The sequence below is a fragment of the Myotis daubentonii genome, chromosome 6 (genome assembly GCF_963259705.1).
Source record: "Myotis daubentonii chromosome 6, mMyoDau2.1, whole genome shotgun sequence".
Lineage (NCBI taxonomy): Eukaryota > Metazoa > Chordata > Mammalia > Chiroptera > Vespertilionidae > Myotis > Myotis daubentonii.
In genome coordinates, this window is record NC_081845.1 from 94,100,176 (window position 1) to 94,127,935 (window position 27,760).

The 27,760-nt window shown below is 47.4% G+C and overlaps 1 protein-coding gene, 1 long non-coding RNA gene and 2 pseudogenes across 3 annotated transcripts; 2 read left to right on the forward strand and 2 right to left on the reverse strand.

Annotated features, from left to right (window-relative positions):
• Positions 1-1,797: 1,797 nt before the first annotated feature.
• RPS10 (ribosomal protein S10) lies at positions 1,798-8,080 on the forward strand. Of its 2 annotated transcripts, none has more exons than XM_059701942.1 (6): positions 1,798-1,945; positions 2,969-3,118; positions 3,345-3,516; positions 4,989-5,066; positions 7,185-7,240; positions 7,991-8,080. In XM_059701942.1, the coding sequence occupies exons 2-6, from the start codon at positions 2,969-2,971 to the stop codon at positions 8,030-8,032; spliced, it is 498 nt and encodes a 165-aa protein (XP_059557925.1). In that variant the 5' UTR covers positions 1,798-1,945; the 3' UTR covers positions 8,033-8,080. The 2 variants fall into 2 exon arrangements, with proteins under 2 accessions (XP_059557925.1, XP_059557924.1); XM_059701941.1 differs by lacking the exon at positions 1,798-1,945 and adding an exon at positions 2,273-2,441 and having other exon boundaries at positions 2,969-3,237.
• Positions 8,081-10,343: 2,263 nt separating this feature from the next.
• On the forward strand, positions 10,344-15,414 carry LOC132237446 (uncharacterized). Its single transcript, XR_009453528.1, has 2 exons — positions 10,344-11,071; positions 11,127-15,414. It is a non-coding gene; the product is annotated as an uncharacterized LOC132237446 (long non-coding RNA).
• Positions 15,415-15,779: 365 nt separating this feature from the next.
• Positions 15,780-16,507, reverse strand: LOC132237444 (cytochrome c-like; annotated as a pseudogene).
• A 5,674-nt stretch (positions 16,508-22,181) lies between these two features.
• LOC132237638 (forkhead box protein M1-like) lies at positions 22,182-27,349 on the reverse strand (annotated as a pseudogene).
• Between the last annotated feature and the right edge of the window lie 411 nt (positions 27,350-27,760).

The window sequence follows — 27,760 nt, forward strand, 5'->3', positions numbered from 1 at the left end:
CAAGCTGGCTGGCTGCCGGCTGCCATCTTGGCTGGCAGTTAATTTGCATATCGCCCTGATTAGCCAATGGGAAGGGTAGCTGTCGTACGCCAATTACCATGTTTCTCTTTTATTAGATAGGCTTATCCTGAGTATTCTCACCATGGTGTATCATAGACACAAATGCAATAAAATCTGAAACTGAATTCATCTCTCAGAAACAATTTAGTGGTATTTCAGATAAATGGAAGCATAGCTTATTGAGGAAATGATGTTGAGACACCAGCTAACCCTTTAGAGGGAAAATTTTTACATCAGGAAACATTCCAGGAGAATCAAAGATTTAAACATAAAAAACTAAGTCATATAAAGACTTTGAATATTTTTGTAAGTGAACTGGGACATCATTGGAGGATTTCAAGCCCAGAGTTGCATGGTCTGATGTTGTAGAAGGTCACTCTGGCCACTGAAAGAGGAGATTCAGTAGACCGCATTCCAGTGTTGCTACTGGGAAGTGAGCAGTCACACCGGTCCTTTCCCGCTGGCTGCTTTTAAGATCTCTTTGTCTTGGATGTTCTGCAACTTGGGATTTGATGAGAGCAATGAATCTGAAGTGTGTTGTCTTTCAATAATTCAGAAAAATATTCTGACAGTGTCTCTTTCCTACATTCTCTATTATTTCCTTAGAGACTTCACTTAGACATATATTAGACTTCTTCATTCTGCTCTTTATACTTCTTGAGTCTGCAGGCCGATGCTCTATCCACTGAGCCAAACCGGTTAGGGCATGTTCTTTATACTTCTTATCCTTTCTTTCAAACATTCTCTCTCTCTTTCTCTCTTTTAAATCTCTAGACTGCATTGTGAATATGTATTTTTAAATTTACATCTTTCCATTTCACTGATTTTTCTCTTTAAGTGTGTCAAATCTATAGTTTATTCTTTTTATTATTTTTTTTGTAAGAGAACATTTATTGGGTAAATTACAGAGGCAGGAAAAGTAATTCCTAGCAGAAATGGGCTTAGGAATTGAGTTATAGAGGTAAAGGAAGGCCCTTGGAGCTTGGGAGTGAGGAAGCTGATGGTGGTGTGCCTGGGGCCAGAGGGATAGGGGTAGAGGAAGGGGAAAGGAACGGAGGCCATGCGCCAGGAGGAAGAGCACTCTAGTTTGTTGGGTTTTTTTTTTGTTTTGTTTCGTTTTTTTTTTAAGTTTCAATCATTTTAATTTTCACTTCTAGAAGTTTTACTGTATTTTTTTCAAATCTGCTTGACCAAGTCCTTAGATTATGTTGTTTCTTGTCCATATGTTCAAGCTTCTTCTTTTTTAAATTTCTGTAAACATGTTTTGAATACTTATTTTTTTAAATATATTTTATTGATTTTTTACAGAGAGGAAGGGAGAGAGATAGTTAGAAACATTGATGAGAGAGAGACATCAATCAGCTGCCTCCTGCACATCCCCACTGGGGATGTGCTTGCAACCCAGGTACATGCCCTTGACCGGAATCGAACCTGGGACCTTTCAGTCCGCAAGCCGACGCTCCATCCAGTGAGCCAAATGGCTAGGCTAGGGCAATAGGATTGTTTTTAAAAAGTCTTTTATTATTGTTATTGTTATTACTCTGTATGTTCTCTCTTTTTCCCCCCCCCCGCTCAAAGCGCATGTATTCCTTGCATAATATTAAGTTAAATGATTGCTGGGAATAAAGAAGCAGCGTGTTTCTAAGGAGCCTGCCCAAGCAGAAAAGTGACCATTTCCTGACAAACGCGGCGGCGGGGTTTCCACAGGCCGGTGTAGGTCAGGGTTTGCAGCTGCCGAGCCGCCAGTCTCTCAGGCACCGCCGAGGCCACCCCAGGCTTGTGCGCGGGTCCTGACGGGGGGCGGGGCACGCCGGCCCGGAAGAGACGCCGCGCCGCGCATGCCCCTTCCTTTCTAGCTCGGGCCCGGGACACAGCAGCTGTCGCGGTGAGTTCCCGTGGAGCGCGGGCTCCATCGGCCTCCATCCTGGCCCTCTCGCCGCCCCAGTCGCTGCGCTTCCCCGTGGTTGGGGCGAGGGGACCCCTCTCCCACTGCGCGCTCGCTCATTTCTGAGTAGAGTGAGGCCGGGGGCGCACGCCGGGGGATAGTGGGGCGCTGTTGGCGAAGATCGGCGTCCCGATGGCGGAGGGCGGAGGAGGGAAGGATGAAGCCCTTGCGTGGCGGTGTCTGGGCGAGGCTAGGAGGACTGTACCCCGCTCGCCCACTCCTCACCCCGGTTGCCTCTTTGCTTGGCCCTGGGGCTCTCGTTTGCGGGGAGAGGGGTAGGAAATGAGGGTGCGAAGGCCTTGGCCCTTTGGCTGCGGGTCGACGGCCCGTCGTGAGAAGAGACGTCCCTGGCCTCCCCATGCCCGCCTGAAAGTGCAGCCTCGCCGCGCGCACCGTGGCACCGGTGTTGATGGCCCCGGATACTCAGAGAACGCGGGTCTGCGCCCCCGTTATTCCTTTACGGTTGTGGATGGGAGTTTGAAGCGGGTGCGCGCCCCCGTTTTGTTTTAATGCCTTGGTAACTTCCTTCTCACCTGCAGTGTTTTCGGGGCTGGAGGTGGGAGCTGGTAACTGGTGGGTGTCAGTCTACAGAGTTTGAATCCCTCCTGCCCGCACGTGTTTTGTTTTGTTTTTTACACTGAAAACCTTTATTGTTCCTCCACGGGCACCAGTGGGCCCGGCCTCGAGTCCCCTTGGCAAGGTCCCTGCCCACAGACTACTGCCTGGGCCCAACCAGGCCACGGTGCCGCCTACAGGCAGCCCACCTGGCTCCCAGCCCAAGGGGCAGGGCTCCTGACTTGGGGGCCGTCTCGCTGTCAGCCTTCAGCACCGGGGCCTCGGGGCCGCTGCCTGCACGTTTTGTTTGAGATTTCAGCCCATGGGACGGTGGTTTCGTGGGTCTTGAACTCGGTTCCTGACCCCCTGGCCACATTGCTTAGAGATGCTCTCGCTTTCTCCCCGTAGATGTTGATGCCCAAGAAGAACCGGATCGCCATTTACGAGCTCCTCTTCAAGGAGGGGGTGATGGTGGCCAAGAAGGACGTGCACATGCCCAAGCACCCCGAGCTGGCGGACAAGAACGTGCCCAATCTCCACGTCATGAAGGCCATGCAGGTAGCCGGCCGGGCGCTGCTGGAGTGGGTGCCGATGGAGGGGTTTTCGGCGGCTGCCCAAGGCCAATGCCCAGGAGGTCAGGACAGCCCGCGCTGCTTGCTGCCTTGACGGGCCGTGAGGTAGATGCACCTGAACACCTGCCTACTGCGCAGCCAGCTCCCCTCTGCACCGCGTTCCTAGCGTCAAGCCTCCGGTTAGGTCTCAGCTGCAGTTTTCTGTCTTGCAGTCTCTCAAGTCCCGGGGCTACGTGAAGGAACAGTTTGCCTGGAGACACTTCTACTGGTACCTCACCAACGAGGGCATCCAGTATCTCCGCGATTACCTGCACCTGCCCCCTGAGATCGTGCCCGCCACCTTGCGCCGCAGCCGCCCTGAGACTGGCCGCCCAAGGCCCAAAGGTACGGTGCCCACATAAGTGCCTCCGACGGCCTGCTCTGCACCAGCTCTTCCCGGGAGCGGCACATGGGAGGGGGGCGTTGTGGGGCAGACGGGAGTGGTCTTACAATCGGCCATGGGTGCCAGCTGTAGAGGGCTCTGGCTTGCAGGTCAAGTCCTGAGACCTCTGTCCCCTCGGAGGAGACTGGTAATGGATCTGGACTCAGGCCCTCAGGTTACCCCAGGAGACGGCACTCACACAGAATATTAGTCTGTGACCAGACCTGTGTGGTAGAGCATTGAGTAACTTTGGGAAAATCACGGTGTGAGAGTTTCTGCTTGGTGTGTGGATGTGGGGTGGGGGGCGGATTACCTACTGGCTCACAGTCATGTTTTTCCTTGGGTCCTGAAGAACTTGTCACAAGAACTTTGTAAGCTTGGGTGATGAGGTGGGACGGAGATCTATACAGCGATGGCCGTGGCTTCCAGGTTCCACTGGGGAGACTCCGTGGAGCTCAGGAAACTTTGTTTTCCAAATGCTCCCAAGGGGCTTCTGGTGGTTGAGTGGGTTGTGCATCTAGAGCAGAAGTCTACGCTGCACCTAGAGCAGAGCCCATTGTCTGCCCCACAGACTTGATTTGGTGGGCCTATGCGAGACCTGGCATTTATTTTAGCCACTCACTTCAGGTTCAGTTTTATCTCTTGTACATTAAAGAATGGTTTGCCTGGGCTGGTGTACTCAATGGTTAGAGCGTTGGCCTGAACACCGAAGGGTCATGGGTTCAATTACTGGTTAAGGGCACATGCCTGGGTTGTAGGTTCGATTCCCGGCCCCAGGCAGGGTGCATGTAGGAAGCAACCAATGGATGTGTCTCTCACATCTATGTTTTTCTCTTCCTCCCTCCTACTCTCAAAAAAAAAAAAAAAAATAGAAAAAATATCTTCAGGTAAGGATTACCACCCCCCCCCCCAAAGGTGTTTTAACTATATGGACTCTGAGGTAACTGGGTAGAGAGAATACTAAATTAAACTTCAGTGTTTTTAAGGTACCTTTTAAAATCTGTCTTAATGTATTCACAGCGTGAAGGATGGGTGGAGAAGGGGCAAGGGGCAGGCGGGGACTGAAGGATTCTTGCTGGCCACTTAAGAGCTGGATCACGTTCAAAATTTTAGCTATTGGGATGTTTGTAGAAATAGCTGAAGTTTGCCAAGTAATTGGAAAGTGTGCGTTATATTGAAAAATACAATAGAAGAAAGCAATCCTTTTGCAGATGTGTGGCATTTTAATTAAGATGTGAGTTTTCCCAGGCCTTTGAGGAGCCACAATGTCAATGACAAGTTTTTCTAGCTGGCAGTCTGGGTGTAGGAGTTCCTGTTCCCATGAACTCCTTACAATGACTAAGATGTTCTCCGGTGAGAAGCGGAGAGCAATTCCAGATTTCTTGGCCTGAAGGCAACCCATCGCCCATGTTCACCGTGTGGTTTACTTGTGTAGGTCTGGAGGGCGAGCGACCTGCAAGGCTCACACGAGGGGAAGCCGACAGAGACACCTACAGACGGAGTGCTGTGCCCCGTGAGTAGCGGTCGTCTGTGTGGGGCAGTGAGGGTGGAATCTGGATTCTCCTTCAGCTCTGGCTGGGGTCCTTTGTGCTTCTTGCCTTATGCAGGGGTTTGATGGGTGGGGATTGGGGGAAACACCCTTTGACCTAGGGACAGACTTAGGTTCAAGTCCATTAACGAGAGCAAACTGAAAACTTTCAGGAAAGCAACATGGTTTTATTTTGTGGTTGTGTTCCTGTGTTGTAAGCTCTTTGAAGGTAGGGTCCACTCAAATTTGTTGTTTTCTTGTTGCAAAAATAGTGTAAAATCTTGTTTTATTATATTTTAAATATTCATTTATTAAATTAATTGGGGTGACAGTGGTCAAAATGAACATAAAGGTTTCAGGTGTGGGTTTTTATGTTACAAGAAATGTATATTGCACTGTGTACCCTACACCCAAAGTCACATCTCTGTCACCTTCTATTAGGACCCCCTTCTGTAAAATCTTGTTTTAAATAGCAAATATTAGCATTGACTTGGAACAACAGATGTTTGTGTTCATTCAGCAAATATATATTGAGTGCCTGTGGTGTGCCGGGCACTGTCCTAGGAGCTGAGGAGACAATAGTGTACATAACATTAAAAGGCCCCTCTCTCATTGAGCTTGCATTTTAGTGATAGGAGATGGATAAGCAAAAATAAGTAACATAATATGTCCCAAAGATGTGGATGCTACAGGAAAATTAAAGTGTGTGTGTAATTTTCAATAATATTGCAGAAGTGAGATTTAAGCAAACACCTGATGGAGGAGGAGGGGAGCCAGCCAGTGGCTACCTGGGGAAGGCATTTGGCTTGTCTAAGCGACAGAAGACAGTTGGAGAATCTGATAAGGATGTGGGTCTTACTGTCTATGGGCCGTGAGAGAACTTGGGGTTTTACTCTTGGGTAGGATGGGGAGCTATTGATGTTTGCAGAGGAGTGGTAGGAAGAGTCAGTCTGTCTTCGTTGCAGAAACAAAATTGTGTTACAAAAACAAGGTATAAAGGAATTTTTACTGACATCACTCTTGCCTCCCTCTAGTCGTGGTTCCTGATTAAATGAGCACTTGACCTGAATACCTTACATTACAGGATAGCAGTAATGAATTCCTCTGGCAAACCTGCTCTCCATTTAGAGAAAGTTAGCGGTTGCTCTTATTAGAAGTCAGACCACATGGGAAACCAGTCAGGGAATGGTGCTACAGGGGATGTGACAGTTGGGACCAAGCCTCAGGGTGGGTTCTCAAGTTTAGGGGAGTGAGCATTTCAGTCAAGAGGTGAACATGAACAAAGGTATGGAGATGGAGAAGACACTGACTTACTGGTCAAGGAGGCGGGAGTGAGCAGACAGAAGCCTGTGTTGGATGTGGTCTGAAATGGGCCAAAGGGACCCCAATTTGAACAAGATTTCCTGAAACCATACTCACCCCTGCAGTGTGAACTATAAAATTTCCTAGTGGCCACACTTAAAGCAAATGGAAATAGTTCACATGAATGTTAATTTTTAAAAATTTATCTCATGATTGATGTTTCTGTCTCTCCTCCCTTTCTCTCTGAAATCAATTTTAAAAAAAAGTACTACAATGTCCCCTCTTTTCCTCCCATTGATCTCCACCCCACTGAATGTTAATTTTTTAACCTATATAAACATTAATGAGATTTTGCATTCTCTTAAGTCTTGAAATCTCATAAGCAGTAACCTCAGTTTGGACTAGTGGCTGCTGGACAGGGCAGCACACATCTTTCATCTTGCTTTCCCATGGTCATAATGAAGTTTTTTGCTTCTGTGGGCCATTGTGTTCTTTACCTTTTAGTTCTTCATTGCGCTCCCTTGTAAGCTAGTTGCTAATCTGAAGCATGTAGTGATGGGAAGTGGCGGTCAGGGCAGCCTTCCTGGAGGAGGCAGTAGTTTGGACTGTGAGTTTTGAAGGATGACTTAAGGAAGGCTGCCCTGGGAGAGGGAGGGGGCAAAGTGGCTCAGAAGTTGTAATTCACTTGTACTTCATGGGGTCTGTTTGCTGACATGGCTTTCCCTGCAAGATTGGGTTGGGTGACTTACCTGCAGTGGATGGGACCATGTGATGAATCTGAACTGGTGTTTCTCGTTCCAGCTGGTGCTGACAAGAAAGCTGAGGCTGGGGCTGGGTCAGCAACCGAATTCCAGTTTGTGAGTATTCCTTCCCTGTTTGCTATCCATGAGCAGTCACTGTTATGGCCTCAGCCCTGTGGGTCCCACCCCTCATTCCCCGCTCTCCCCCCAAAAACCCACAAATTCTAAATAAGGTTTTTACATTAAGACAGATGGAAACTTTTTTTAATACATAGATACTGCATTGAGTCTCACAGATCAATACTACATGTAGCATAGTGGTCTTTTCTATTTCTTTTGTAATGACCATATCCCTTTAGTTTCATGAACCAAAACTTACGGTTGAGACTCTATCACTGGTGAGTGGGCTCTAGAACCCAGGTGGACTGGAACCAAATCCTCTATTTTCCTTCAGATGGTGTGATCTGTGTCCTAGTTTCTCACCTATAAAATAGAGGTGATGATTGTAGCTATCTCAGGGTGATTGTGAGATTAGGTAATCCAGGTCAAGTGCTTGTGTGGGGGCTGGGCTCTCACTGGAACAGCAGCTGCCCTGTAGCACAGTGAAAGGGGGTGCGGGGTGGCAGACACAAGATCTTGTCCGGTGCTGTGGCTTCTATGTGTGTATATGTGAGCACACTCTTGAATGGGTGTCCATATTCCCGTTTTACAAATGAGGAAACAGTCTGAAAAGTGATTGTGGCCCTATAGCCAATAGGGCAAGGCTAGGGCTTAGGACTTGCACTCTCTGAGGGGAGCCTCACCAGTGATGAGGAGGCCTGCTGTTCCGCTTACTGCTAACGCAATGTCCTGTGCTTTCTCTTACAGAGAGGCGGATTTGGTCGTGGACGTGGTCAGCCACCTCAGTAAAGTTGGACGGGTTATTTTGTGTTGAATAAACTTGTGGTCAGAAAACAATGTTGTGTGCCCCTGTTTTGTTTGCATTATGGAATGTAAATGGGGCAAGACTGGATTGGTTTTGGGAGTTGTCTTATCCAGGGTGACATCACCTGTTGCTGTAGGACTTGGCTTTGACTTGGGCTCTCTTTGTTCCAGCAGACACCTCCCTGCAGAGTCATGGCCAATGTGGTTACCATTTGGGAGGCTGTTGGAATGCCGGGCGTCTTCACCAGACCAGCCATGCTGGCTCAGCTCCGTGTGGTGGGGAAGTTGCTATTTTGTTGGTCTTGGAACTGAGATTCTGTGCCTATTTGGGAATATCAGAAGTGCTGGGGAGGTAGGATGTAAGGAAAACCACGGGAATACTGTTGCATGGTGTTCAGGCCTACAGTTTACTAATCTCAACCTTAAAGGCTTCAGGATTTACATGTCAAAGGAGGAAACAATGAGTTGAGAGTGTACAAAAGCATCTGAAGGGGACTGTCCAGCTGGTTGAAGACCTGGGGTCTTTGTCATTCCATAATCAGACAGTTGGATCTTGTCCTGAGGTGCCTTGGAAAGGGGGTGCATTGTCCAGTTTTCCTGGAGCCTTAGTGAGATGGCAAGAGAAGGGTGTCGAGCATTTTCCCTTGGGGTGAAGCGGGATTTAGGTACAGGGAGTCCTGGCCAAGTGGCTCAGTGACAGCATCACCCTGATAGACCAAGGTTGTGATGTCAATCCCATAAAAGTCGGCACATAAAAGAAGCAACCAGTGAATATATAAGTGGAACAAGAAATGGATGTTTCTCTCGAATTAAAAAGAAAATGATGGGACCATTTCTGTGGTCTTGTGCTGCAAACAGCACAGTGTTGGGAGGGGGTGGTAAAGGTGGTCCCGTGAGCTTGGGCAGAAGCACAGACAGATTTGCTGTGTGACCTGTCTTTGGCTTGACTTGCAGATCAGACCCTGACCAGATGAGTGCGGTATAATGTGCTTCCTAAGCAGGGGTCAAAGCTTTCAAGGCAGCCGGCAAAACTGGCAGCTGAAGTGGGTCTTCGGGGGTACAGGGACGTGGGGGTTATATTTGTGGGGTACACTGTTACACAGGTGAGATGTCAAAAATCCTACACAGGTGATTTTGTCTTGGTAGCCACCTATTTCAGTCTTCATAGGCGTTTGTAATTTAGACCACAAGGTGGCAGCCAAAGGCAACACCAATTGTGCACTTAAACTTGGTCCTGGGAGGTGTGCTTTGGAATCGGATCCACCAATAGGCAGAAGCTTGCTTTGGCAGAAAGGTGGTGTTTGGGGAAGCTGTTTCACTGCTGCCTTGCCAAAGATTGCTTTTTATCCAATTTTTCTGCTGGCTCGAGTGATGTCAGGTGGTTTGCCGGTGTTCACACACTGTGATTGTTTAACCTGGATTCCATGTGAAACAGTAGATCCTGGCCTTTCTGTTTCATGCTGAGGCCAGCGAGCAAGTGGATGGGTTTTCTCAGCCTTGGTGACTTTCTGGTGCTAAACATCACTATTTCAACTAGGGCTCTTTGCCAACCCCTTCCCTCGTGATTTCAATTAGTTCCAGAATGTGTTCTTCAAGGTCTCCCACGGACGCTGGGAAAACCCGGAGAATCTACAAAGTAGAGGCAGAGCCTGTGGGTAAAAACATGCACATGGTGGTGGCTCTTGCTGCCTGCCAGCCCTTCCTCACATTTTGGTAGATTGAGTGGCTCCTGCCAATCAATAATCATTAATTAGCTGTTCAGGGATCAGTGCCAGTAAGTGCCCTGGAAACAAGCCTTGAAATTGGCCTTCAAGAACCTCACCGTCTAGTTAGGAAAACAAAGCCAAAGCTATACCTTGAGGCCATGCCAAATGCTACATAACTATCATGTCCGGGCTGGATTCTGAGGAAGGGTAGGGCAGGGGCCATGAGTGAAGGCTGAAGTGAGAAGCAGGAGCGGGAAACAAGTCGGCATCTTAAAGAGGTTTCCTTTAAAGTGGTATTGGGTTGTGAGACTGATGCCAGACATGAAAGTTGGTTTTGTTTTTTGTTGTGTGTTTTTGTTATTTTAAAAATACATAGTTTTATTGATTTCAGAGAGGAAGGGAGAGGGAGAGAGAGCTAGAAACATTAATGATGAGAGAGAATCTGATCAGCTGCCTCCAGCACACCCCCTACTGGGGATCGAGCCCGCAACCCGGCCATGTGCTGTGACTAATCAAACAGTGACCTGGTTCATAGATTAACGCTCAACCACTGAGCCACACCAGCTGGGCTGTGTGTGTGTGTGTGTGTGTGTGTGTGTGTGTGTGTTTAGTAAAGCTAGGAAAAACAAATGTTTGCTATTAAAAGTGCCTGAGAAGGTCATGTGGGGTACGAGGGTTATGAGGGGCACAGAGAGGCCCACTTGGGCACCTGCATGGGCACATCGTTGGACAAAAGCTTTTGGGGGAGTTTTGGCCCATCTCCCAGGGTTGATCTCCAGGCTGGTAGCTCACTAGATAATCCCTACCCCCACTACTACCAGCAAGAAAGGCATCAGGATTTTTAAAGGAATTTTGGAAACTGACAGCTGAAGATGCATTTTCATAATTTAACAACTTCCCAATATGGACACAAATCCCCTTTCCCTGAAAAATAGATTCCTCTTACAGGCAGTGACAATAGCAGCTTTGAGTGTGACTCTTGAAGTCCTACTTCCGTTTTGTTTTTTAATTGATTTTAGAGAGGAGAAACATCAATTTATTGTTCCACTTATTTATTCATTGGTTGATTCTTGTATGTGCCCTGTCCGGTGATCGAACTGCAACCTTAACATATTGGGACAACACTCTAACCAACTGAACTACCCAGCTAGGGCAGCCCTGCTTCTGTTTTGATGAATTTGGTAGACCTTTAAACAACAGCTACCATGTGCCTATGTCAGATGCTGAGAGACAGTGTTTTTGGAAAGGATGTATCTAACCCTAAAGACAGGGCCCACTAGAACACTCCCTACACCAGGCACCGGCCTCCAGCAGGGCAGTTGGGCCCATGGGGCCAGGAATTCCCCATTCCTACCCTGGGCTCCAGAAGCCAGGTCTGTTAACGAAGCTAAAAGAGCAGCCCAAACGTCTCCAAGATTTGGGAATGCAGTTGGTAGTGGCCCCACAGCAATGGGGGGCGGGGCTTCTACCACTTCTGCTTTAAGCTGCACCCTTAGGATGGATTTGTCAGTCCTTTTACGTCTTTCCTGGAAGAAGTGAGATGGGAGAAAGGAGCCTTGCTGACAGCACTCATCAGGACAGTTGTTCCTAAGCCCACAGAAGAGGGAGACCCTGGTTTAATCCCTTTGTTCTGGGACAAGGTTTGGCTATTTCCAATGAGGGTAAAGCTCTATTGGCTCAGCGGCAGGGTCAGCCATCTAGGCGAGAGGTGGAGGGCCTTTTTGGTTAGGTTTTCAGGACGAGGACTTGATCTTAGGATGCTGAGGGAAGCTGGCAGTCTGTGGGAAAGAAGGTGACGGGGCTGAGGGGGGTAGGGGTGGGGGGGAGGCAGAAGTGTACCATCCTCCTGCGCAGCCCTCCCTCGGCCTTGCCCCAGACTGCCCCAGACTGCCGTAAACTTCCCCTGAGAGGTCCCTGGCCTCCAGCTTTGCCTCACTTCCAGCTGCTCTCCATGAGGCAGCCACGGTTATTTTTTGGAAACAAAAATCTGAACAAGGTATTTCCCAGCTTAAAGTTCTTCAAAAGCTCTGTATTGCCTTCTAGAGTCTTTTATTATTATTTTTTCCTATTGGTTTCAGAGAGGAAGGGAGAGGGAGAGAGAGAAACATTAATGATGAGAGAGAAACATCGATCAGCTGCCTCCTGCACGCCCCCTATTAGGGATTGAGCCCAAAACCTGAGCGTGTGCCTTGACCAGAATCAAACCTGAGACCCTTCAGTCCATAGGCCGACGTTCTATCCCCTGAGCCAAACTGGCTAGGGGCCAGTTTAGGGCCTTCTAGAATGTTTTAGAACCTAGACAAATGCAAAACTTTCATGGCCTAACAGGTTCATCACAACTTCCCATCTGCCTACCAAAGCAATGCTCCAAATCCAGAGTCCAGCTAAACTGGCTCATGCTCTTTCCTGGCTTGAGACTTCTTTGCACACAGTGTTCCTTTTACAGGGGAACCTCTCCCACCCCCCACCCACATGGAGCTCTTATTCATTCTTCATTATTCAGGTTAAATATCACCTCTAAGAAGCCTTTGCTGACAGAACTGCCCCTACTTCAAAGTCCAGTCAGATGCCCCACCTGTTAGTGCCTGCAGCAGCTGAGCTTTAGCAGACTGTATTGGAACCGATGGACACTGTCCATTTCCTCTCGGACACAGCCTTGCTCTGGGGGCCGACTCAGTGCCTCACATGCAGTAGCTCCTTTGTAATTGTTAGCTGCATGAATGATGTCCTGTAAGAAGTTGTCTCTGAAATGCTGTCCCCTTCTATGCAAAAAGAAAAAAAAAGTTTCAGCAGGCCTCAATTGGGAATGCAAAAGTGACTGAGATGCATGATTGCTACGGAGGTTCTGCTAGATTTCGGGAAGGCAGACCTAGAAACGTACGCTAAGTGGTAGGTGGTCTAGTGGCTGTAGCTGGAGTTTTATTGGTGACTTGTGGGGCAGAGGGGAGCAAAGAATGTCCAGGGGAAAGCCTCCCACAGTGGGTCACTGGCACCATCTGAGCTGAATCTTTTTTAAAAAATACATTTTTATTGATTTCAAAGAGGAAGGGAGAGGGAGAGAGATAGAAACATCAGTGATGAGAGAGAATCATTGATTGGCTGCCTCCTGCACATCCCCTACTGGGGTTTGAGCCCACAACGGGGCATGTGCCCTTAACTGTAATCGAACTTGGGACTCTTCAGTCCGCAGGCCAATGCTCTGTCCACTGAGCCAAACCAGCTAGGGCTTAACAGTTGGGACTAAAACAGCATGAAGCAATAATGATGGCTGGGCCAGGAATTTTTGTTATTCTTTATTTTTTTTCAGTTTCATTGAGGTATAATTGACATAAAATTCATATATGTAGAGTGTACAATATGGTAAATTTTGTCATATGTGTGCATCCATGAAATCAAGATAATAAACATAACCATCAGTCCAAAAGTTTCCTTAGTTTCTAATCCCTAATCCCTCACCCACCCTAACCACCAGGCATCTGCTTTCTGTCAGTATAGATTAGTTTGCCTTTTCTCGAGTTTCATAAAAATGGATTTATACAGTATGCACTCTTTATAGTCTGGCTTCCTTTACTTGCATTAGTGTTGTTGCATGCATCAGTAGTTCCTTTTTGTTGCTGAGTAGTATTCCATTGTATGGATATACCACAGTTCTTTATCCGTTTATGTGTTGGTGGGTATTTGAGTTATGTCAAGTTTTTGGCTATTGTGACTAATGGTGCTATACACATTCCTGTACAAGTTTTTGTGTGGGAGTGTATTTTCCTTTCTCTTGGTTATACACCTAGGAATGGAGTTGCTGGGTCACATGCTAACTCTATGGTTAACATTTTGAGGAACTGCCGAACTGTTTTCTCAGGTAGTTCTACCATTTTACATTCTCACCAGCAGTGCGTGAGTCTCAGTTTCTTCTCATCTATATTGATGGTCTCCTTAGTCTTTTTATTTTAGCCAATCTAGTAGTTGTGAAGAGTTTGGATTTTATCCTTGGATGATACTGAGCCAATTAACATCCATCAGCTACCCCCCACTGGGGGTCAAGCCCACAACCCCAGGCATGCGCCCGGCTGGTGTGGCTCTGTGGTTGAGCGTCGACCCATGAACCAGGTTAGATTCCCGGTCAGGTAGGTGCCCGGGTTGTGGGCTTGATCCCCAGTGTGGGACATACGGGGTCGGGGGGCAGTTGACCTATGTTTCTCTCTCATCATTGATGTTTCTGTGTCTCCCTCTCCCTTTCTCTCTCAAATCAAGAAAAGTATATTTTCAACAACAACAAACAAATAAACAAAAACAATGAACAAAATAAAGATGAGGATTGGTATGGCCCGGAGTGCTGGCTGCTTGACAAATACTCGAGCCCCCGCTGCAGGAAATAGTAACCTGAATTTGGGTCTGGGCAGTGACCACACTGGGCACAGTGGTCATGGGTAAACCACTCAGTCAATAGAAACCACAATACACATTCAGCCTGCTAACGGGAAGGGGAGGGGGAATCCATCACTTGATTGCTCAGTTTTAGAAAGGGAAACTAGGACAGAATGGGGGCGTGAAGCGGGGGAAATGAAAGGAATTGTTTAAAAAGTTACAGCCCATAGAAAGCCTGGAGCCCGTTTCCCTTTGAAAGTGCTTTATTGGGAGACCGTGATAAATGCATGGCACAAATCCAGAAGAACAGCCACTTGAAAAATAAGCCCTGCATGGTTTACTGACATATCAAAGAGGCCATTGTGAGGAAAAGGACGCCCGTAAAGTAAGTAAATATTAAATGGGAGCGGATACCCAAGCTGAAGGAATAAGGAGACCTCAAAACAGCAAAATTTGCAAAAGCTACAAATCAAGTGATATTAAAAAAAATCTAAAAAGTACTAGCGAGAAATGTCAAATAAATCGTTCTAGTTTATTTACGTGCATGGAAAGCAGGTCAGTTTGAGACTCAAGGGGCATCAGTTCATTAATGTACAAAAAGTGCATTGGGGAGACCGACAGATGACAGTGACTGACTGACATCTTTGCCTCCATCACAGAGATTTTCCTTTCCATTAAATTTTTTTGAAAAACTTTATTATGGAAAATTTCAAACAAATGTAAGATAAACATAAGAGTATGATAAACCAGCATATACTCACCACTGAGCTTTAACGGCCATCAATGTTCTGTTATCCTTGTTACATCGATACCTATACCCACTCCCCTCTAACCCCTAACGCAATCATTTCTTTAGTCTGGTTTATGGAGATATAATTTACATGCAGCAAAAGTCATCCTCTTTCAGAATACAGTTCTGAGGTATTTTTTTGTTTGTTTTGTTTTGAACTGCGACTTTATTTTTAATTATCTTAAGCCTTATGATGACATAATTTACAATTTTGTGTTGATCTATTCTCTACTTTAATCCTAGTGAGCTGGAAAAAGCACCATTACCAATCATACACATAGAGTCAATGAATAGCTATTTAAGACAATCCTGAATTATAACTTAGTCTGACCTAAAGAATTCACAGAGTTTGCTCTTATATCTTGTCACGCTGAATTTTAAAAGCACCTGACCTTAAAGATCATCTATGAAATGTAGAAGGGTTAAATACTCTTTATTTGATATTATACAGAAACCACACTAAAATGCCTTTCATTCAGTAAAAGGCAACAATTTAGATACAGGGAATTTTATTAAATTGGCATAGTTGGGACCAAAGAGATAAAATGGTCACTGCCAGCTTATCTGCAGCCCTTCCTTTTAACAGGCTAATGAACACAACTTGAAACACAAGCTAGTCTTGCAGGTCTAAGACAATGAAGGGTTTTCCTCCGAATTTAAACATATTAACACAACCAGTCATACAATTCTAAATGTAAGCCAAACTCCTACAGGTTTGGAGATAGCACTCGCCACCTCTGTGAAAAGCTGAACGCTAGGAATCAAGTCCAACCATATTGTTAGAAGGGAGGACAGTGACAGTGCTTGCTGAACCAAAATTATCATCAAAGCTCAAAAGCTGGCAGTATTCACTTAACCACAAGCCAATCTCATTTAAATCAGGACTGCCCGAAAGAAATGCTCTATTAGCCATTCATGATCTGAATTCTGGTGTATGAGATCGATTTAAATATGGTACACATAAAAAAGGTCATGAGACATTTGCAATAAATAAGGCAGTGGCCAACTATTACTCATGAGTAGTTTTTTGAGATAAGCTATCAAGTCTGTCCTTTCTGCACTCTTCTCAATGCCAGCAAAGAGCATTTTTGTTCCAGGGATGTACTTCTTGGGATTACCCAAATACTCCATCAGTGTAGCCTCTCTCCAGGTGATACCTTAGTTCTTGTTGCATCCATCTAAGAAAATCCAGGGGCCTGACCTGTCTTTCACCCAAAGAGACCATGGCGATTTGGCCCAGTCTTGTGCTTGCCTCCCTTTTCCACAGTATGGCACTGGGCACACTTCTGAACAAAAATCTTCTTGCCCTTCTCAACATCACCCATTTTTAGTCGCGCACAACACAGAGATCCCCACTCACAAGCCGGACGTCCCGCTCTTTCAGTTCTGAGTTTTGATAAACAGATACAGTTGTGTAACCACAGTGAAGCTAGAGAACCTTTCCATCACCCTAAAAAGTTCCCATGCTGCCCCTTTGTGGTCAACAATACCCTCCCTGCTAACCACTGTTCTTGGTCTCTATAATCTTGCCTTTTCTAGAATATCAGATGAAGGGAACCATTATGATCTCTTTTGTGGTTGATTTCTTTTTCTTTTTTTATTTATTGGTTAATTTTAAAAAGGGAGGGAGGGAGAGAGAGAAACATTCATGTGAGAGAGAAACCGATTGGTTGCCCCCGCATGCACCCCAACCAGGAACAAACCTGCAACTTAGGCATGTGCTCGGAATGGGAATCGAACCCACAACCTTTCAGTGTGTGTGACGATGCTCCAACCAACTGAGCCACACTGGCAGGGCTTGTGTCTGGTTTCTTCTGCTCAGCATACTGTTTTGAGATTCTTCCATGATGTTGCATGTATCACTAGTTTATTCCTATTTTTTTGTTGTGTAGTAGTCCATTGTGTGGCTGTACTACAGTTTATTCATGTTGATTTTTTTAATACAGGAATTTGGGATAAAATTGACACTGAAATATACAGATCTTAACCCCGCCCTTTTGAGGAATGGATACAACCATGTAACTCACACCCCTGAGAAAGAAAGAGAAAAGCAGCCCTGACACCCAGGAGATGCCTGACCCTTACAGCTGGCCGTGGCAGGTTTGAAGTTGGCCCGGTGCTCACAGTGAGGCCTGTCATTCTCCTGTTATAAGCAGTGTCATCAAACATCAGCAGCAGAACACAGTCATTTTGTGACTCGGATAAAGTAGACAAAAATAAAGATCACTTTATAATCTTAGCGAATCGCAGACAAAAACAAGTTCACTGTGTAAACCACTGAAATATCCAACATCCCCTTTCCCCAGCTAATGAGTGCTGCTTCTCTACCAGGTGTAGCTCTGGCCACGTCCATTCCTCCCTCCTAAGGAAGATGTTTAAAGATAATCACCTGCTTCCTGGTAACATCCAATCCAGAGCAAAGCCCTGCTTCCTTAACACCTCCCCCAAATCACCTAACACAAACCAAATCCTAAAACAGGTCATTCTTAACACCTCCTTACTGAGACCCATGCTTCCCCGTGGTACGTGTTCTCCCTCATTGCAAGGAGCAAAAAACTCAGCCTCGTTAAACTACAGGAATATTCTTGGTTTGGGGCTGGAGGGCATTGATACCCTATTAAGATGCAGCACATTTCACTTTCCCATAAAATCTCCTCCTATCCCTTCCCAGTTAATCCACCCACTGTCACAGATGGACGTCTGTGTTGTGTGGCTGTTGTGAGGAAAGCTGCTGTGAATGTTTCATAGAAGTCTTTGGTGGCACGGGTTCATTTTCCTAGGTGTACTAGTTTCCTATTGCTGCTATAACAAGTTAGTACAGACTTAGTGGCATAAAGCAACACAAACGTGTGAGCTCGCAGTTCTAATGGTCAGAAATCCAAAAAGGGTCAGCAGGGCTGCGTTCCTCCGGCAGCTTTGGGAAGAATCTGTTCTTGCCTTCTCTAGAAGCCACCTGCATTCCATGGCTTATTTCTCCATCTTAAAGCCAGCAGGATAGCATCTTTAACCTCTCTCTCTCTCTGACCTCTGCTCTCATCACATCTCCTCTGTCTCCGATTCTCCTGGCTCCTCTTTCCCTTATAAGACCCGTATGATTACAGTAGGCCCACCGAGGATAACGTTCCCTATCTCAAAATCCTTAACATAGTCACATCTGCAAAGTCCCTTGCCCATGTGAGTATTGTACTCCCAGGTTCTGGGGATTATGATGTGGATATATTGGGGGGGGGGGGGTGGCTATTATTTTGCCCGTCGCACTGAATGGAATTGCTTGGTTTTTAGGAGGAGAACTGTTTACCTTTACTAGACATTGCCAAACAGTTCTAAGTGTTGGTACTATTTTACATTCTGAAGAGCAATGTGACAGTTCATTGCCTGACTTCCTCACATACACCCGCTGCTGTCATTCTTAAGCTTAGCCATTCTGACACAGATGCGGTGGAATCTCGTAGTTTGTTTTTAATTTGCATTACATTGATGACCAGTGGTGTTTTTGTGCTTATTGGCCATTTGTATATTATTCTTGGGACGTATCTATTCAATTACTTTGCCCAAGTCTTTACAAGTCCTTCATCAAGACCTATATTTTATGAATATTTTTTCAGTCTGTGGCTTGATTATCCATTTTATTTTTATTTTTACACGTGTAATTTGTTTTTTTATTGTTGACAGTACTATAGATGTCCACCCATTTCCCCCCCATTTCCCCATCTCCTCTCAGTCCCTGCCCCACCCCAGGCCTTCACCACACTATTATGTGTGTCCAGTGGTTATGCATATCCTATATAATCCTATATAATAAAGAGCAATTATGCTAATTAGACCAAGCAGCCAAACATCCGGACGATATTCTGGACAACTGTCTGGACAACCTTCTGGACGAAGCCGAGGCTGCGAGGGCTGAGCCCCTTGCACAAATTTCGTGCATCAGGCCTCTAGTATGTATATAAGTTTTTTGGTTAATCTTTTCCCATCCTCCTCCCTCTCCCCCCCTGCCACCTCTGAGATATGTCAGTCTCTTCCATACCTCCACGCCTTTGGACCTATTTTGTTTGTCAGTCTACTAAGTTCATTAGGTTTCACTTATAAGTGAGATCAAGTAATATTTATCTCTCTGACCAACTTATTTCACTCAGCATAATATTCTCCAGGTCCATCCATGCTGTCACAAAGGGTAAGAAATCCTTTTTTATAGCTGCATAGTATTCCATTGTATAAATGTACCATCGCTGTGTGTGTGTGTGTGTGTGTGTGTGTGTGTGTGTGTGTGTGAATCCTCACCCAAGGATATTTTTCCATTGATTTTTTTAGAGAGAGTAGAAGGGAAGGAGGGGGAGAGAGAGTATGAGAGAGAAACATTAACATGAGACAGACACATCAATTGGTTGCCTCCTGCACCCCACCCAAAATGGGCCAGGGAAAGAACCAGCAACTCACGAATGCCTTTGACCAGGAATGGAATCCGCAACCCTTCAGTGCTTGGGCTGATGCTCTGGCCAGGGCTACCACAGCTTTTTTATCCACTCACCTACTGATGGGCACTTGGGCTATTTCCAGATCTTATCTATTGTAAATAGCGCTGTTATGAACATAGGGATTGATTGTCCATTTTCTTAAAGGTACCTTGATGAGCAGAGTTTTACAACTTTGGTGAAGTCTAACTTATAATTTTTCTTTTGTTACTGTTTTCTGGGTCCTGCTAAGAAATCCTTGCCTACCCCCAGGTCAAAAAAAATGTTCTCCTATGACTTATTCTAAATGTTTTATGGTTTTAACTTTTACATTTATGTTTATGATTCATCTCAAATTAATTTTGTGTAGCCTGGCTGGCGTGGCTCAGTGATTGAGCATCAACCTATGAACCAGGAGGTCACGGGTTGGATTCACGGTCAGGACACATGCCCGGGTTGCAGGCTCCATCCCCAGTGGGGGGGCCTGCAGGAGGCAGCCGATCGATGATTCTCTTTCATCATTGATGTTTCTATTTCTCGCTCCCTTTCCCTTCCTCTCTGAAATCAATAAAAAAAATTAATTTTTGTGTATAGTGTAAGGTAGGGGTCAAGGTTCATTATTTTTCTTTTTTAATTGATTTCAGAGGAAGGGAGAGGGAGAGAGAGAGAAACATCAATGATGAGAGAGAATTATTGAACGGCTGCCTCCTACACAACCCACACTGGGGATGGAGCCCACAACCCTGAGTGCCCCAGGTTGGTGCTCAACCACTGAGCCACGCTGGCCAGGCCATTATTTTTCATATGAATAAGAATATCCAGGCCAGCCAGTGTGGCTCAGTGGTTGAGCACTGGCCTAGGAATCAGGAAGTCACGGTTGGATTCCCAGTCAGGGCACATCCCCAGTAGGGGGCGTGCAAGAGGCAGTTGATCAATAGTTCTCTTTCATCATCGGTGTGTCTATCTCTTTTTCCCTCTTCCTTCCTCTCTGAAATCAATAAAAATATATTTTAAAAAATAATAGCCAGCCCTACTGGTTTGGCTCAGTGGATAGTGCATCGGCCTGCAGACTGAAGGGTCCCAGGTTCGATTCCGGTCAAGGGCACATGCCCAGGTTGTGGGCTTGATCCCCAGTGGGAGGCATGCAGGAGGCAGCCAATCAATGATTCTCTCTCATCATTGATGATTTTATCTCTCTCTCCCTCTTCCTTCCTCTGAAATAAATAAAAGTATATTAAAAAATAAAGAATATCCAGTTGTTCCATCACTATTTGTTGAAATATTTTCTTTCCCTATTGATATGCTTTGGCACTGTTGTTGAAAATCAGTGGATTATACAGTGTGGGTTGATTCCTGGGCTCTATCCTCTATCAGATCATCCTAAGATCAAAATCACAGTCTTGACTATTGTGACTTTAGAAAGTTAAAGTTAGGTAAGTACTCCAGATTTTTTCCTTTTTTAAAAAAAAAATATATTTTATTGATTTTTTACAGAGGAAGGGAGAGGGATAGAGAGTTAGAAACATCCTTGAGAGAGAAACATCCATCAGCTGCCTCCTGCACACCCCCTACTGGGGATGTGCCCACAACCAAGGTACATGCCCTTGACCGGAATCAAACTTGGGGCTCTTCAGTCCGCAGACCGACGCTCTAGCCACTGAGCCACACTGGCCAGGGTGATTTTTTCCTTTTCTTTTTACATCCTGGATTTTATTGAGTAGTTACAGTAGTGTTCTTGCACTGGCTCACATGCATATGGCCAGCTGGGGCCTAGGCAGCTCTTTGCAAAGCTGCCGTGCAAGCTAAGGAAGCCCAGCAGTCAGCGCCTTTGAGCCTTCTCAAGCCTCAGGCCAAGTTCTCACAGTGCCAGTTTCTCTGGCACGATTAGGGGCACTGCAGAGACACGTCCCATGGGCACACATCTGGGCACCCACACTCGGTTTCAAATGCATCCATTCCCCACCCCCAATTCAACTCAACACATTAGAAGAGACGTTTTTACCAGGATTGCTTCTTGGAAACATGGGGAGGTGGGAGGGAAGAGCAGTAAGAGGGGCTCTGGCAAGCAGATCTGCTTGTCTGGGTGCCTACAGTAAGCACCCTTGAGGCAGGCAACTTGGGCCCGGAGGAAAGCCTGCCCTGCAGGCCCTCCTTCTCTAGGGTCTAAAAGCAAGGAACAGAAGCAAACTGAAACCCCTGTCACGCTATCCCCCTTCTGATAGTCTTAGATAAGGACCTAAGGAAATAAGCTTACATTTAAAAATAGAGGTTAATTTGGCCGAAACCGGTTTGGCTCAGTGGATGGAGCGTCAGCCTGCGGACTGAGAGGTCCCCGGTTCGATTCCGGTCAAGGGCATGTGCCTGGGTTACGGTTACGGGCACATCCCCGGTGGGGGATGTGCAGGAGGCAGCTGATCGATGTTTCTCTCTCATCGATGTTTCTGACTCTCTCTGTCTCTCTCCCTTCCTCTCTGTGAAAAATCAATAAAATATATATTTAAAATAAAAAAATAAAAATAGAGGTTAATTTGGAGCATATACACTATTTGTAGGACACCCTGCATGGAACAGGGAAGGTGAAACTGCTGGGCACAGAATGCAAACAGTTTGGGGAGTTCCTAATCTTTTCATCCTTGTTTCTGCTCTGCCCACCCTGCGGCTCTCGCAGGGGGAGTGAGGAATCAGATTCTCTAGGGGAGCATAGGGTGGCACAGAGTCCAGGTACCAGGGCCCGGAGGCTTGTAGAGGGCCCAGTGGTGGCTGTGGCATGATGTCTGCCGTGGCATAACCAGGCAAGGTGGGGCTAGAGGGCGGACGGTCCTGCTTGCTGTCCTTCCTCAGGCCTGGGATGGCCCAGCCACACGACTGCAGAGTAGCCAGGTTGGGCAGCAAGGGTAGGGGCAGGTCTCTACCACAGCTCAGGCGTGAGCTGAGCGCAGTGATGCTGTCAGGGCCCAGCAGGCCCTCCTCCAGGCCAGGGAAGCTGATGTCCAGCAGGATCTGGCTCAGGCTGTCAATCATTGTGTCCAGAACCAGGCCTTCTCTCAGGGAACGGTTGGCTGGAAGGCTGGCAACCTGTGGTTCCCTGACCGTGGGGTAGCTTGGTTTGGGGATTCCATTTCTGAGGGGGAACAGCTGCTAAAGGGGTCAGAGTCGAGGTCAAAGGGCTCAGAATGGAGGAGTTCTTGGGGTGAGTCAAAGAGGGGCAACTTTTCAGTGGGGTGGTACTGAGATGTGTCAGCCCCAGGGAGTCAGGTAGAGGGCCAAAGGTACCCTCAGGGGTTCATACTGGGCTGAAACCTAACCCTTCAACTTTGGCTGGGGGTGTAAGCCTCCAGGATTTGGGGCTCACGGGGAGGACAGATTTGCTCGAGGTGGAGGAGATGGGCAGCGTCTCCTTAATGGGTGTCTTAAAAGGTCCTCCCTCCTCCTGGGAGTAGCCAGGCACAGAGGGCTCTGAAGGGAGAGGGAGCTCTGTGGCTGGTCTTGAGGTCCCAGGGGCTCTGAGAAGAGCAGCTTGGGCTCGTCCACACAGGGAGGCAGCAGGTGCTGTTTCCTTCGAGACCGGCTCATCTCCCTCCCCTCCACTGGTTTCATCACCAGCATTTCAGACACACACCGGGTTGGGGGCCTGAGCCCACTGCAGGACTACCCGGACCTTTGAGTGGGAGAGTGGGGGGCCCTCCTCCCAGGACTGAGACAGCTCCTCTTCGACAGGTGGGCACGGCGAGGGCCGCTCTCTCAGGGGCGGGCCTCCCTCAGTGTGGCCTTTCCTCCCCTGATGGACTGAACTGGAAGCAGAGGCGATAGCCCTTCTCCAAGCAGGAGTTTCTCCTCTTTCACGGGCCCTGCAGTGGGCAGAGGGGCTACCCCCTCATCAGCTAGCGGCACAAACCCTGAAAGAGAATCTGGGAGACTACATGGATAATCGGGGGGTTACCTTTTTTAAAAAAAAAATATATATTTCTTTATTGATTTCACAGAAGAGGAGAAGGAGAGAGAGATAGAAACATCAACGATGAGAGAGAATCATTGATCGGCTGCCTCCTGCACGCCCCCTACTGGGGATCGAGCCCGCAACCCAGGCATGTGCCCTTGGCCGGAATCGAACCTGGGACCCTTCAGTTCACAGGCTGACGCTCTATCCACTGAGCCAAGCCGGCCAGGGCTGGGGGTGACCTTCTTAACCAAGACTGGAAACCCGGAAGCTTGGGGGCAATACGGACTCGCTTGCTGTGGGGGGCCAGCTCTGAGCTCATGAGTGAAGCTGCCGGGGCAATGGCACCTTGACTGAGGGCTGTAACACCAGTGGCTGGTTCGCTGGGAACTGAATGGGTACCAGGTCTGAGCTGACCCGGGGTAGCAATGGCTTCATCTTCCGCTGTGCGCCCAGCGGGAGTGCAGTTTTGATGGTCACATGCCGGCGGAGCTCAGGATTGGGCTGTTTCTGCTGCTTAAACACCTGGCCCAAGGTCAAGTAGCGATTGGCACTGGGGTGAATGGTCTAAAAGGAGACCTTGCCATTGGCAGATGTCTCTCGAACAAACATGTCAAGAAGAGAAAGTTTATGGCAAATGGAATTCCTCCAGCCTGGCTTTGCCATATGCTTAAAATAAGGGAAATCGTCCTCGGTCCATGTGTAGATGTCTTTCGAGGTCATACGTTTCCTCTCAGTCCTGTTGATGGCGAATTGTATCATGGCCACATAAGAGTACGGCGGCCGCTCAGACCTGGAGTCCTCCCAGGATGTTGATCCTCCTGGGGGTTTCTCAACCTTAACCTGATTCGGCTCCAGGTGCTGGTTTTCCTTTCCCTCCATCTCTTGCTTGATGCTGCAGGAGCCCAGGCCAGAACTCATCATTCCCAGCCACTGCATGCTGGTCAAGCTGGTGTTCAGAGCGCAGCCTGCTGCCTCACCGCCTGCACAGTTCTCCCATCTCTGCCCGAGACGGGCGCCAGGTGGTCTAGAAAGACATCCGTAGCTGCAGGTTCTGGTCCCAGGGTCTTGGTGATCCCTTCTGTCCTCTTGGAATCACTGCTGGTTTGGGCTTGAGGTTGGGGCTCTGGAGGGTGAGTGGGTCCCCCCCCCCCCCCAGCTAATGAGGATGAATTTGTTGGCCCCATTGCTGCCACTCTCTTCCTTTGGCAGTCAATGCTGTGAGGATGCTCTGGATAATGGCATTGTTGGGTGGCCACCACTTGGGTGCTGGGCATAGTGGGTGGTTAATAATCTTGATCCCAGCCAGGAACTTGCAAGAGGTGGACTCTGCCACTTCTTGGAGGCCTGTGCCTGACCAGGCTCTTGGTGGGCAGGGGCCTCTTGAACAGGTAGGGGCAGCCTCTGTCTTTTGAGAGTCGGTGGCTGATGGGGCTGGTTTTCATTAGAAATCTGTTTTCACTCTCCATTGAGAATCACAAGCATGGACTCTGGACAGTGCAAGGGGCAGCAGGACGTCAGAGATCTCCTGACTGCAGTCACTGTGGCTGTAGCTTCTGGGCTGTGGTTCCGAGGGCAGGCTCCGGGCTCTTCCAACCTGGGGCACCTGGCAGGGACTTGCGCCAGGCCTGCCGGCCCCCCAGCCGGGTGGAAGGGGTGGGGAATCCCCAGGAGGTTCCTGGGAGGAAGGGGTCCCAGGCTGGGGGTGGGGTCGGGCACACACTTTTTTCCTTTTAAAGATTGTTTTGGCTATTCTTGATCTTTTACATTTCTATGTACATTTTAGAATCAGGTTGTCAATTTCTTTTTGTTGTTGTTAATCCTAACCCAAGAATATTTTTTCCCATTGAGTTTTAGAGAGAGTGGAAGGGAGGGGAAGAGATACATCGAATGGTTGCCTCCCACATGCACCCCGACTGGAGCCAGAGGTCAAGTCTGCAACTGAGGTGTGTGCCCTTGACCGGGAATCAAACCCATGACCCTTCAATCCGAGGGCCGATGCTCTAACCACTAAGTAAAATCAGCCAGGGCCTCCTTATACTTTCTTCTTTTCTTTCTTTCTTTTTTTAAACTTTGGGATATATATATTGATTTCAGAGAAGAAGGGAGAGGGAGAGAGAAACATCAATGCTGAGAAAATAACTGCCGTAGCCAGTTTGGCTCAGTGGATAGAGTGTCGGCCTGTGGATCAAAGGGTCCCAGGTTCGATTCTGGTCAAGGGCATGTACCTTGGTTTCAGGTTCCACCCCGGCCCGGGCCCTGGTCAGGGCTTGTGCAGGAGGCAACCAATCGATGTGTTTCTCTCACACTGATGTTTCTCTTTGTCTTTCTCTCTCTCTTCTACTCTCCCTAAAAATCAATGGAAAAATATCCCTGGGTGACAATTAACAACAACAACAACAACATCAAAAAAGATGAGAATCATTGGTCAGCTGCCTCCTGCACAGTCCCCACCAGGGAGTGAGCCTGCACCTCGGGCATATGCCCTGACCAGGAATCAAACCGTGACCTCCTGGTTCCTAGGTTGATGCTCAATCACTGAGCCATGCCGGTCAGGCCTCCTTATACTTTCTTATAGACTCTTTCTGAATCTTGGCTTTACATATTCTCACCACCTAGATTCTAACATTAGGACCTAGCCAGTTTGACTCAGTGGATAGAGCATTGCCTGCAGACTGAAGGGTTCTGGGTTTGATTCCAGTCACGGGCATGTACCTCAGTTACAGACTTGATCCCCATGTGGGAGGCAATCAATTGGTGTGTCTCTTTCACATTGATGTTTCTCTCTGTCTCTCCCCCTCCAGTCTCTCTAAAAATCAATGGAAAAATATCTTCACGTGAGGATTAACAAAAAAAATAAAAATAAAAAATAGATTCTAATATTAACATTTCACCACTACTTATATTATCACTTACCCATTTATTATCCATCCATCTCTTCATCCATATATCCATCCACCAATACATTTTATTTTAAAAATATATGTCCAGATAAATTGCAGACGATAGACCTGGCCCACGTGGCTCAGTTGGTTGAGTATTGTCCCATGAACCAGAGGTCACAGGTTCAATTCCTGGTCAGGGCACATACCTGGATTAGGGTGTGCACAACATAACCCAGGCAGGAGGCAGCTGATCTCACATCGACGTTTCTCTCTCTAAAAAATCAATAAGAACATATTTTTAAAAGTTGTAGATCATAGTATACTCAATCTCCTAAGTACTTCAGCATGGATATTATCAGTTCATAGGTCAATATTGTTGGCATACATGAAATACACAAATCTTAAGTGTACTTTCACTGTGTTGTGACAATGTGACTTGTAACCCAAACCTCCATTAAAATACAGAATTTTACCATCATCCCATAAAGTTCCTTCATTCCTCTTCCCAGTTAATCACCACCCTCTATACCAGCGGTTCTCAACCTGTGGGTTGCGACCCCTTTGGGGGTTGAACGACCTTTTCATAGGGGTTGCCTAAGACCATCGGAAAACACATATAGCATATCAGATATTTACATTACGATTCATAACAGTAGCAAAATTACAGTTATGAAGTAGCAACGAAAATAATTTTATGGTTGGGGGACACCACAACACGAGGAACTGTATTAAAGGGTCACAGCATTAGGAAGGTTGAGAACCACTGCTCTATATTCATGAAGCCACCATTTTTCTGGTCCTCCCACCCCCTAAATAGATTAGTTCTGCATGTTCTAGGACTTCATCTAATGGAACTAGAGGCCCGGTGCATGAATTCATGCAGGGGAGGGGGGGTCGATCAGGGCCTGCTGGCCAGGGGGAGGGACCGCAGGAGGTTGGCTGGCAGGCCCTGATCTAGTTGTGTAGATGTGCTGAGGTAGCAGCAAGCAAAGACCACAGACAGAGCGCCCCAAAACGGCCTGAACACCAGCTACGCTCTGAGGTAGAAATACAGCTCTACTTCGCTGCCCGCACTCAGGGGGCCTCACTCTCCCTGGGGCGGAGTTGCTGACAGACAGGTTGTCTCTCCTACCGCATCTGCACGTTTTCTTGGGGCTCCGCCCTTAAGCATGATAGGTAGCTGACTTCAGCCAATGGTGGCACACTGCCGTAGGAGCGCTAGCCAATCAGCGGTTGGCAGCCTAGGACAGCAAAGGCATGGGGCCAAGCTAGAAGTGTAGAAGGGTGAGAGGCGCATGTGGTGCGGGGGCAGAGGTAAGATGGCGGTGGTGCTTACTTCACATCTTTGCAGTTAGGCTGCTGCCTTGCCCCTTCTGCCCCCTCCGAGCTGCTACTCTGTTTTGATCAGTGTTGGGGTTGCTCTCCTCCTACAGGTTTCCCAGACCCAGATTTTCCGGTGCCTGGAGCCTTAGCTGCGGGGAGGGACCAGTTGAGGGGAGGGACCGCGGGAGGTTGGCCAGCCGAGGAGGTTGGCTGTGGGAACACACTGACGACCAGGGGGCAAGTCCTGTGTTGAGTGTCT

Excerpts from the sequence above, each read along its gene's own strand:
- RPS10 (XM_059701941.1), top strand. The coding sequence starts at position 2,288 with ATGAGGGTGCGAAGGCCTTGGCCCTTTGGCTGCGGGTCGACGGCCCGT. Across the intron at positions 3,517-4,988 it reads TGGCCGCCCAAGGCCCAAAG|GTCTGGAGGGCGAGCGACCT; the intron begins GTACGGTGCCCA and ends TTACTTGTGTAG. Across the intron at positions 5,067-7,184 it reads CAGACGGAGTGCTGTGCCCC|CTGGTGCTGACAAGAAAGCT; the intron begins GTGAGTAGCGGT and ends TTCTCGTTCCAG.